The sequence below is a fragment of the Pollicipes pollicipes genome, unplaced genomic scaffold (genome assembly GCF_011947565.3).
Source record: "Pollicipes pollicipes isolate AB1234 unplaced genomic scaffold, Ppol_2.1 Scaffold_4002;HRSCAF=4701_pilon_pilon_pilon, whole genome shotgun sequence".
NCBI lineage: Eukaryota > Metazoa > Arthropoda > Thecostraca > Pollicipedomorpha > Pollicipedidae > Pollicipes > Pollicipes pollicipes.
In genome coordinates, this window is record NW_023596420.1 from 34341467 (window position 1) to 34353636 (window position 12170).

Below are 12170 nucleotides of genomic sequence, written 5' to 3' on the forward strand. Positions count from 1 at the left end.
ACCCTTAGATGCTTTAAATGGGATTACACCAAATATCTTGCTGGTCAACCGCACACAGCCCACACATCCCCACCACGACTCCTGTTAAAAATTCACTTCAAGGTTTCCTTCAACGCAACAGCTATCCTTCTTGCTGCCATGCATGTCAGCTCAGCTGATTGATGACGTCACAAAAGGCGATATGCGTGCACTTTGACTTTCCACGCAATGCAAGCATAGGTACAGAGGAAGCAAGAGACAGTGGGAAAGTGTATGCGGCCTACGCAGTTTCACCGTGATTGTTCATCATCAGGATTGGTGAAGAGGGTAGATATTATCCGGTCAAAATCCCAGCGAAGATAAAAAACGTTCATAATGCGGTGCATCACTCATGCCCGATTACTCAGTAGCAATGCATGGACGTGTCGGATACGCGGCGCTCTTGGGAAATGCGAGATGATTTTAGAGTTTTTGTGGAGAACCTGTCTAGCTTACTTTTTGAATACGTCCAGGGCAAAGGTTTGGTACATAGGTTGAGTGAGTTACATGTTTGGGTTTGTTTTGAAAGTAAAGTAGGGCCAAGGTGTTACTGAAACTGATACTTCACAACTGAAATGCATAATACAATGACGTTGTGCTTTCATTTGCAAGTGCTTCATGGCATGTCATTATATTATACCATTGCCAGTATGCTAAATAGTACTCAAGGGACAATATGGATTTCCTGTGTTAGGTCATAGCTACATGCTGCAAGGTACCACTTGTTGAACTGCTTCCTATTTGAAATATTACAAATTGTACATCAGTCAGGTAGGTGTCTGGGAGAGGCAATGTAGTACCCATATTATGCACCACACAACACAACAATAATACAACTCAACTCATCTTGTCCACAGAGAAAAGGTCTTCAAATCTTGCTGCATTCCACAGCCCTAAACTGTTGACACAATCCCTGAGGCTGGTCCACATTAGATCCACATTACCATAAGCCCTTCACCTAAGTTTCAATAGCAAAAGCTGTTCTCTGAAATGTCATTTCTAGAGAAGTTAAAACAATGCAATTGCCAAGTATATTGCAGATGCTATGTTTGTTCATCCTTAACTTCTACTGTTTTGCATTGACAGGAAAGCAGAACTTAGATAGCTAGATAGGTCAAATAGTTACACTGGATTCACACAAGTTTTGTTAGATAGTTGAGGTCTTCATCAAGAAGATGCCCTATCCCCATCATTTTGGTAAGGTATGTTTAGTCTTGTACACTACTCACTGTATTGCTTATGTAAAATGAGGTTATTCTTTGTTCCAGGTTTTCTACAATATATTCATGCCAATATGTGGTGGATTAGTTTTATGAGTCATTAAACTACTTTGATGCATAGTTCATACTCTTGTCACTGTAGCCTGGCTACCGGTTGTTGCCTTTGAAGGTGACAGAATGGAAAAAGAAAAGGTACGTAGGTGGTTTGGTCTTTGATGTTAATTAGCGAATGTGTTCACCAAATTAATTGTGCTGAAGATAGTAGGATGTTCAAAGGCTATCATCAGCATCATTGCCAGTCATATATTTCATTGAACCCTATGATGTGTTTCAGACTAGGAATTATCACACCTCATCACTGCATTATCACTCAATTTTTCATCAACTCTTCACATGTCTTAATCTCACTGAATTTCAGCAGTGTTATACCTAAATAAAAACACTTAAAATACTTATTTGCCACCTGTCAAACTTACTTCTTACACTATGTGTCAAGCATGTAGGCAATGAATTACTTGCACCCACATACTCCTGTTTGATTGCAGGAAGGTACAGAGAAGAATGGGGAACAAAGTGTTATCAGCACTGCCCATTGAGTGGGTGGTACTGGCAACAGTGGCTGTGCACTTGGCCCTCTGTCCTTACACCAAAGTTGAGGAGAGCTTCAACATGCAGGCTGTGCATGATATCCTGTATCATAGCACTGATATAAGCCAGGTAGGTGCATATACATTTGGCAGGCACTTACCTGCTCTTTGGAAGAAAGACAGTGAAACCAGTGTGTTCTATTGTATTTTTTTCTTCAATTGTCCAATATGTTGGATCATCTTAAAACCACTTGAGCCCACCCTGCTATGGCCAAGTAAATTCAAAGGCAGGTGCTCTAGTCAACTGAGCCTTTAAGATAGATGAGAGATGGCAGCCATGTTGTCACCGATTACCACCTGGGGCTCATCCCCATCAGAAGGCATGTAACCTGGTGGTCTTGTGTCACCAGTACGACCACCTGGAGTTCCCCGGCGTAGTGCCGCGCACCTTCCTGGGCCCGCTGGTGCTGGCCTGCCCTCTCAGCGCCGCTGGCCGCCGCCGGCCCTCTGGTGGCCAGCAAGTTCGCCATCCAGTCCGTCGGTCAGTCGTAACAGAGTGTTGAATGTCGCTCCCACATCTGCCTTGGGAAACCAGGGAGTGTATAGCTCTTGCTGACATTAAGAGCGCACCAGTAGCATGGGTGCATGACCCAGCTGATTCTGAATGGTCCCTGCCATGCCAGTCAGGCTGGAATTTCTCATCAGCCTAGGCAGCTAGGAACTGTGCATGGAGACCATAAGGACAATCAACATTGAGCTCTGTGGAGCACAGACGCAAGCTGCATTGTAGAACCCATCCTGCAAGCATGCTTATTATTTAGGATTTTGTGTTTCTGAACATGTTTAACAGGTGAAATTTACTGATGATGATACATTCTGATACTTTAACTTTTTAGATTTTATCAGAACCTTTTGAATGGATGAATTTCTGGGGTCAGAGCTCACGCTAAGCATTGCTGGTTGTGTGAGCCCGGACTTTTGCCATCCGATTGCGCAGTTCGATGTCAGCGGCAGAGTTAAGTGGCGGAAAGTTTAACAATGCTTGGCGTGGTCCGTCCTGCCCTCTGACGTCATTCGACCTTTAGCGCGGCCGCTGTCTCTGGCCGCAGGCCACATCCGCCAAGGGCGAATAGCGAACGCCCAAAGCGACTCGAACTCTCGAACTCTGGCGCTCTGAGCAACTGAGCCGTCGGGACGGGTTTTGTGATATCATTGTCTCCTGCGGACAAATCTTTGGAACTGGAACAATTCAGCCCACACACCCATGTGGTGATATTCACAAATGTAGCGCTTGGTGCTCGTGATGGTGAAATCGGCTTCTCGTCCTCTGAAATCGGTTTGCGGGAATTCTTCATGAAGTCGCTTTCTGGTGGGAACTTGCCATCCCATAATGACCTTCATGTGTTGTTATTGCCCAACTAGTTGTTTCGAGTGAGGGATGCCGGTGGCATAGCGGGTAAGCTGCGCGTCTGGTAAGCCAGTGGTGCGGGGTTCGATTCCCCGCGGTGCCCGCCCCAGCCAGTGTGAGAGGAAGGCGACGCCACATAGCCCCAGCAGCTGAGTGTGTCGTCTCCAGTGACACACAGGTGGTCCTAATGGGCATGTCCCACTCTTTCTCAAACATTTCCTTGTTCCTGGTCTGATCACAATGCAAGGCACATGCTGGCTTCCGCAGCACACTAGCCTGAGTGACCTGACAGTGACCTGACAGCGACCTCCTGTTTCACAGTTCGGATGATGCTTGGCTCTCTTTCCGTGTGCGCCTTCTACCGGTTTCGCCAGAGCGTGGAGTCGGTGTTCGGCCGCCAGGTAGCCACGTGGCTGGTGTGTGTGACCGTCACGCAGTTCCACTTTATGTTCTACCTCACCAGGACTCTGCCGAACATGATGGCGATGCCTCTCGGTAAGCATGTTTTGCGATGGAGTGACGGGCATGCTAACTTTAGTCAGATGTCATGCCTCGACCTAATATTCAGTGGACAATGTGCGACGTTACTCCTGGAATTCCTGTTTTGGGACTCGCTCTAGTCTCATTTCGTCCGTAATTGTTATTTGTATTTGCTATGGGTCCGTCCGTAAATAATGTCACAATAGTTGTAATGTGGCTGTGTGTAGATGCCATTAATCTGGTCAAGCATGTCCTTTTGATATTCTCCTTGCTGTGGCGCACCGTGAGCTGAATCCTTTGTTGGCTTCTGGGTAACTGATTTCACAAGGTACATGAGCAAAAGGTCGTGCATGATAACACACTGATACAACGTCAAGCACATCAAAAGTTGCGGCGACTCATTTCGACTTCTTTTGTATCGTTATCCACGCCGGCTATTCGCTCTTTATGCCACAAAGTAGGCAAATTGTTTGATTTAGCTTGGACATAAGGCAGACCGTCAGGCTTATGTGGTACCAGCATTGCGGCACTTCTGTAGGCATAGCGTTATGTCTCTGCACGCCGAATTGAAAAAGTGTTATGTTGGAAGGTTTGCGTTGTTCTGCGGTAGCGCGTCCGGTCAAAAGCTGTTTTTCTGATGGCAACCTTTTATCTTCTTCAAGCTGCTACATATTGCCATAAATGTATTTTACTTCATCCATTACCATTTAGCATTGCATCCAAGTGGCTGCCTGCTCGGCCCGCCCGTCCAGCCGTACCGCTTCACCGTCCTCTCTCTCCCTCTTCCACACGTGTCGGGTCCGCCCGCACCGTCCGCGGTCCAGCTGCAGCGTCCCAGTGTCCTCTCTTCTGCTTCAGTTCTGCTGGCGTTCAGCTTCTGGATGCGCCAGCAGCACGGGCCCTTCATCTGGTGCTCGGCCGCCGCCATCTTGATTTTTCGCAGCGAGCTGGCGGCTTTGCTCGGTATCCTGCTGCTGATGGAGCTCTGCTCGCGCCGGTTGGGTATCTTGCGGTACGTGTGGCTGCTGTGAGGCAACAGCTCTTTGTTTGTAGTGCATCTACGTGGGCGTCCTTCTTCTGACGCAGCTGGTAGCCACGTGCCAGCAGTTGTGTAGTTCGCACTCACATGGTTGAAGTGCGACGTTACGAATAGTAGCTTCGATCGTTGCTTGTTCACGTTGCCAATACGCTCGTGTGCACAACAGGTGCAAGTGTTGTGTTATGAACGGCTAATGGCTGCAGAAGAATGGACGTTACGATTCAGGATCGCTTGACCGCCTTGTATTGGCTCTGTGAGTGCCGTTTGATATAGTGTTGTTTTGATGCATCGTTTTTAATCCGCTTAAACGTATTCTTAATGGCAAACAGTTCTGTTTTAATTTAACTCCCAGTATATGGCCAACTGATCGGTAACTCCGCCTTACCAGCCGTGCCCAAATGCCTGACGCGGTGTGTGTCGGTGACGTTTGCAGGTGTCTGAAGTTCTGCGTTCCCGCCGGCGTGTGTGTGCTGCTGCTATCGGTCGGCGTGGACTCTCTGTTCTGGCGCCGGCTCGTCTGGCCTGAGGGCGAGGTGCTGTGGTTCAACGTCGTCCTCAACAAGTCGGCAGAGTGGGGCGTATCCTTTTCAGCGTGGCTCTGAAGGCCGGCTGGTGGTGGACCGGACAATCTGCCGCGCAAATAATTGGTACTGAAATTAACCCTGAATTACCCATAACAATCAGACCCCATTGAATTTGGTTTGCACGACTTGCGTGCTATTTGGTAATTGGAAATTGCGTTCGGAGAATTGCTTTCCTGCAGCGATGCCTCGTTCGACACCGTCGTAAAACTTACTGTTTGACACATCTAGAACAACGACCATCTTGCCTGGCATGGCATCACTGCGCAGCTCCGTAACACGACATCACTCCGCAGCTCCGTAACACATCACTTTACAAATCCATAGGACATCATTGAGCAGCTCCGTAACACTATAGCATTGCGCAGCTCCGTAACACGAGAGCGCTGCGCAGCTCCGTAACACAACGCCACTGCGCAGCCCCATAACATGACACCACTGCGCAGCTTTGTCCCCGCCTCGCGTAACTGCTTCACCGGCGCGCGCGGCCGCTTCCCTCCCCCGCGCCGGCCGGCGCCGGTGTCTCGCTGGCGTTTGCCTCCTTGACCAGCGCTGCCAGACGTCGCCGGCGCTCTGGTACTGGTACTCGGCTCTGCCGCGGGCGCTGGCCGCGAGCTTGCCGCTGGTGCCGGTCGGCCTGCTGGCCGACGCCCGCTGCCGGCCGCTGGCCGCGCCGGCGCTCGCCTTCGTGGCGCTCTACTCGCTGCTGCCTCACAAGGAGCTGCGCTTCATCATCTACGTGGTGCCGCTCCTCAATGTGGCGGCGGCACGCGCCTGCCACGGCATGTAAGTGTGGGCCCGGGGGCCGAGGGGATGAGTGACGGCCAGTGGGGGTCGAGGAGATTGAGGACGCGGCGTTGGTAGGGTTGATGGGTTGTGATGTTTCCTATTTATGACGAAGTCTCCAAAGAGAAAGAAAAATCGGCTAGCTTTGGCGTGCCCGGTCATATCTCCCTTGTATGGCTTATGATGTAGCCAGTGGTGTTGATGAATTTGAAGGGACATATCTGCCGAGTGGATCTGCTGAACAATGGTTGGACATTGTTTGAGACTATCAGCCTTGATCCACCCCCACAGCCCTTCATTCTTCAACCACATTGACGTATTGCAGTGCCAAAGAGTGTGGAATTGTTGAAATTTTATTGTGAAGTAATACTGTCATTGTATTGCCTGTCTGACGTCACTTTTTCACTCCGCAGCTGGGAGGGACGGCTCAAATCCACATGGAGAGCATACCTGGCCACGGCCATGTGTTGCCACCTGTTGGTCAACTGTGCGCTAACAGTTCTGCTGGCGGCCGTGGCGCGGCACAACTACCCAGGCGGCGCGGCTTTGGCTCGCCTGCACTATCTAGAGCCGGAGCCGGCTTACGTACATCTGGACGTGTATGCGGCGCAGACGGGCGTCACGCGCTTCCTGCAGCACCGCCATGACTGGAGGTCAGTTGGGCGATGGGTGCTAAAGTGAAAGTGCATTATTGCAAACAGGCAATTGGACGGATGTCGGCTGTCAGTTGAGCTGAGAATTGCAGTTGTGGTGCACCGAGACCTGATGCATCCTCAGAAGTCAGCTGTGGATGCATCAGGTCTCAGGGTTAGAATTTGATGAGCAGCCTTGTCAGCATCTGTGCCAAATCTGAGTTTGTGTGGGGACGCATAGCTGGTCATTGCACATTACTCCCCTCGACTGGAGTGTTCTATTGACGTGGAGTGGCGGAGTGATATGATGGATTAATGAAGTGGTGTATTGACATGAGGTGGTGGATAAGTGTAGTGACGCCCTGATGTAGCACAAGCCTGCCCAATGTGCACGTTGTTGGTATTTTCGATTCCCTGCCGTGCCCGAGGTCACGTTGAACTGGACTAGCTTGGAGAGGAAAGCACTGATTGCAGTCGGCATTCGCTTTCAGGTACAACAAAACGGAGAACTTGACGCCTGGTTCTCCGGAAATGCACTCTTTCACACATCTTCTGGTCGAGGCCAAGAGCAAGCGGTCCACCAGCCTGAAGCCCTACCTAGACACGCACATGATTCTGGGTTCGGTGGACGTGTTCTCTCACATCCAGTTCAACTATGCCGTCTTTCCTCCGCTTCGGCTGCGGACGCGACCCGCCATCTTTATTCTTTACAATAAGAATCGAGAAAATGTGCAGTGGGCGTCAGACGAAGGTGACGTCTATGAAGATAAGGCGGCCGAACCTCCTGCTGCTTCCAAGGATCATTCGACGACGACCAAGGAAAATATTGACAATGAGTCAAAGGAAGAAGGTCTCGACACCACTGAAAAACGCTTCGCATTTCCCGATGATGATGATGACCGTTTCGGAGGAGAGACACGTGTTCAAGGCGACTCCAGAGCCGAGCAAGAGGACGGTGAAGAGGACTCGTATTTACCGCCGGGTGTGTTGCGCTAAATAACCCCATTGCACCAGCTAATGCTTTCCACTTTGCCTTAATGAATGGGGTAAAATTCAACAATGCATGTTTGGGTGTCACAATGCACGGGTGCGTACCTCTCATTAATCCCTCGAGCCGCTGGAATCGCTTTCGAGCATTGCCAAACCGCGAAGGGCGGCTTTTTTATTTGTGACAGACTGCATGGTCAAGAAAGCTTTTCCACCCACTAGGGCTTGTGATAACCGACTAACACAACTTGGTTATGGGGGGGGGGGGGGGGGGGCGGGAAAGTGAACGCCCATGTTGTCAGCTTGATGAGCGTGGAACGGGACGAGGTTTTGTCCCATCTAGTCAGTGCCCTGTAACGCTCAGCAAAATAAATCGGGTAGCGTACATGTACCGCATTTTACTACAAGTCTGAAACTTCACAACAGCCCTGGTACTTGACGTCTTTGTGAGGGTCAGTCCGTGGGACTCCCCTGTACAGTATTTTGTAGTGCGCAAGCCGTCGCCAAATAAAGATGGTCCTCTCGTGATGCGTACCGAGTCCGTCCACACTGGCACCATTTACGCTATCAGGACGTTCCGCGCTACATCATGTGCATTTCGGTGAAGAAGCGTTAGCGAAGCGAGGCGAAATAAAAACTTCTGAAAGCATTTTCCATCTTGAAACCATCTTTGGCACCATTGCCCCAATGATCAAGCAGGAATGGCTGGCTTTGTGACCGGTTATTGTGTCCCAAACCAAAACCGAACAATTGTCCAGCGCAACTGCCGTTTGTGTATTTGGCATCTATAACCACTGGTGCGCCCGCCTTCTCCACCTCGGCCACGCCATAGCCGCGTGCGTATTTCCCTATTAGGAGTGAGATCCTCGGTAAACGATGTCCATTCTGAGACGTCCTGGCGATTGGATTCTCGAGGTCGGTGTGGGTGACAGACCGGTCATGACAGCAGCCTGGTCATGGCAAGGTCAATGGGGGATTTGAAAACATTTCTGAAACAACGCGAATGTGACATACGTAAAACCGTGCACTCTGTGTATTGTGCTGGCCAGGAACAGACGACGGAAAAACGTCAGCCTCAGCCTTCGTTACGAAACCACCACGCAACACTTACACCTACTTGGTTCTGTATTTCAGCCCAGCTCTCATCGCCGTGTACACATGCATCGATATCACGTGCGCTCGCACCTCACCAGCCACACTCCCGCTTCCACCCCTCACTTCTTCTGCGGGTAGGCCATCTTGTAGAAGAGCGTGTAGCAGACGGTGACGAGCGCGCCGGCGCACAGCGCGTACGTCAGCGAGGCCAGGATCCGGTCGGCCGGGCCGCCCTTCAGGTGTACGGGCACGCCGTCCTGGATCTGGAACTTGGCGTACTGCTGGCGCAGCTTGGCGTAGCCCGGGTGCACCTCACCCTTGGCGGCCCGCACCGTCGTGGAGGTGGTCAGCCGGCGCGCGGTCTGGAAGGCGATCTGCCGGGACAGCGGCGCAGGAGTCAGCTGTGTGTGCGTGTGTGTCACTGGGGCTCTACGACGCACCCCGCTGCCGAAGCTACGTGGCGTCGCCTACCTCTCACCCTGGTGGGAAGGACAGGAACCGCGGGGAATCGAACTCTGTACCTTCGGTTTCCCACATGCACAGTGGTAACAAAGACGCGTTAACCGCTGCACTACCGAAACCCCGGGGGGTCAGTTGGGACCGAACGTGGGGGGAGGGGGAGGGGAGCATGACACTCATGGAGGATACAAAATGCTGGCAAGCCACTTGACAAGCCACTTGATGTGGCCAGCCAGCTAGCCAAACCCTCACAAAAGGGAATGGGAGTGGAAAATAGGTCACTTAGGAGGGCACTCAGCTTCCATGCGAGAGGCCTGGGAGAGATTCCCAGGTAATGCTTCATCCTATGACTGTTGAAATAACCATTGCAGTCACTAGCACTCCATAAAGGGAAGCAGGGTATGGGAAACAATGTCTTTTTAAACAAAATATAAAATGCAGAATGCAACAATACCAACTCCAAGGCACTGATAAATCAGCTATCACATGACAGCCAAGACATGACAAATACCTGGCAAAAATATGTATATATGGCCAGATCTGTAATACCCAATACCCAATGCACACACACACACAATTCTGGATCAATGGCCAACAAATGCCTTGTACCAGCAAAGTTGAGTGATGATATGATAATGTTGTTTTTTCCAATCACATTTATGTCCACCCTTTTATCATATTTATTCATGTCAGTCTGTCCTAATAACTCAGCTAGTTAGAGAGCCTCAGTCTTTATTTCCATTATCTCTAGTCCAATGGGTATGATTCACTCGGAGCACTCTCTATTTGCTTGTGACTGGAACAGCTGGTAGCCAGTGACAATGATCACATTCAGTTGTCAGGTGACATCCAAGAGGAAAACAGACTATGCCAACAGTTGAGACATGTTAAACCTTCAGACCAAGTTTTACTGTTGACCCAGATTTTCACAACCAGGTGGTGGAGTCAGAGCTCACTTGACAAGCACTGCCTAGTTTAGGTGCTGACTCAAGAAATTTACCCAATCAAAGGTTTGGGAATATACCTTTAAAACAGTTTCCACAAAGGAGTCTTATGGTATCTACTATCTTCTTTTATTTCAAATGTTTTGCATTATGTTTATGGCTCACAACATTTGGATACAATACAAGCCCCATCTGATTCATCCACAAAAATCACAATATAGGTATGGATGGCTGTGAAACAGCTGAAGCATAGTTGCATGGGTATATTAGAAGCATGGACATTTCCTAAGCAGTCACATAACAATTGGTCATGTTTTTTGTAATATGTCATGCTAAACAAACCTAATATGTGTATGCATATATATATATATATATATGTATATATATATATATGTTAACAAAAATAAAACACCAATATTCATGTCCAACCCACCCAAGATGCCACTAGGTGCACACACACATTCCATATTACCATTACAAAATAAACTAAACATTGTCCCGGAATGCAAATCACCGCTAAATGTATGTAAGCAAATGTGATTGACAAAAAAGGGAATTGGTATATTTAGTATACATTTTCATCAGTGTGTTAGTGATGAGTGTATGCTTAAGAAAAAACTTGAGAATACACTCATGAATAAAACAGAGGAATGCATGAATAATAGTAAAAAAATAAAATAAGCCTTGGTAATAGAACAAGAATATGCAACACATATAACACTACCATCAAACAGCTCAGACAGCCACGGAAGATGTGCAACAAGGAATCCAAATGACATCAATATTGTGCCAAAATTCTGCCTGGTTCAGCCACAGATTGTTAAAGATGATATTGATGATAATGGCATAAAATCATAAGCTAGAGAAGAAACCAACCAGATAAATGAATATTCCCTAAGACTACATAGACCCCTCCAAACCCAGCTTTCTGATGCCAGTTTAACCCTGGCCTTCCAGCCTGATAATAATAAGCATTCCCTGGTCATTTACCACAAGCTACTTCAATGTATCACATAGCCTAAGATGTGCCATAGCATACCAGCCTAAAAAATATATCCACTGCACAAGACATCCATCCATGAATGCACTGAACCACAAAAGTGGTTACCTAAACCCTATTCTTACATTCACAGAGCCAAGGCCAAGGCAATAAACTGAACTCTTGTGAAAAATGTTTTGGGATATTCTGGCCCACCCAAAATCACATTCATTGACACCTTTGCTTTCTGTGCTGGAATTGGTGCTGACTGCACATCCAACCCTAAGTGGATGGGTCATGAGGTAATTGCACTGAAATTATTGCTGCTATATCAGACATGTTCAGACCTGTAGTCAGGTCATCACAGTAAACCAAAAATGATGGTGATCTCCAGTTTCATTTAAAAACATTTAAAAAAGTGGGGACGTTTTACAAGGCGACCAGAGGTGGCGTAGAGCTTCACATCGCAGCGTGCCCTGGCCAATTAATAGGTACATCAATGAAGGAGACTGATCTGCGTCGTATTCGACTCCACAGCAGTGGAATAGTTCTAAGGCGTCTACGTGTCCCACACTCACCCTTGGGACATTCATGACTCCTCCTCAATAGCTTGCTGTCGGTATCAAACCTCTTAGACCTTGGCAACTCAGTATTCGCCCTTGCGATAAATGTCCAGGAACACGGGACAACGCGCCACGGGCGGCTGATGCGAGGAGAGGGCAAAGGTTGGGATCGACTCTTGTGCGCTAGTAATGTATAAAGAAAAATCTAGAGCTGAGCAATATTGCCTGAGTAATCCAAATCAAATCCGATAACTGGGTTCTACTTGTTTTATTAGATCCTATTCAAAGTGGAAATGAAATTAAAATACACATTTTCTAATATATGCTAAAAAAGTAGGATTGTAAATAAAAATGGGTGACGAAATAGCGAAATGACTGCGATGACCTTGTCC

At 48.5% G+C, this 12170-nt stretch overlaps 2 protein-coding genes across 2 annotated transcripts; one reads left to right on the plus strand and one right to left on the minus strand.

Annotated features, from left to right (window-relative positions):
• The first annotated feature begins 220 nt into the window (after positions 1 to 220).
• Positions 221 to 6123, plus strand: LOC119093282 (putative Dol-P-Man:Man(7)GlcNAc(2)-PP-Dol alpha-1,6-mannosyltransferase). The gene is given in 9 exon segments (XM_037216220.1): positions 221 to 306; positions 1287 to 1430; positions 1784 to 1955; positions 2236 to 2298; positions 2300 to 2366; positions 3555 to 3728; positions 4572 to 4725; positions 5186 to 5330; positions 5893 to 6123. Coding segments are annotated over 7 exon segments (990 nt in total). The 5' UTR covers positions 221 to 306; positions 1287 to 1430; positions 1784 to 1799.
• A 2633-nt stretch (positions 6124 to 8756) lies between these two features.
• Positions 8757 to 11930, minus strand: LOC119093615 (cytochrome c oxidase subunit 7A, mitochondrial). The gene is made up of 2 exons (XM_037216592.1): positions 11794 to 11930; positions 8757 to 9207 (listed from the first exon to the last, which is right to left on the minus strand). Exons 1-2 carry the CDS (start codon positions 11806 to 11808, stop codon positions 8953 to 8955), a joined length of 270 nt encoding a protein of 89 aa, XP_037072487.1. The 5' UTR covers positions 11809 to 11930; the 3' UTR covers positions 8757 to 8952.
• Positions 11931 to 12170: the final 240 nt, after the last annotated feature.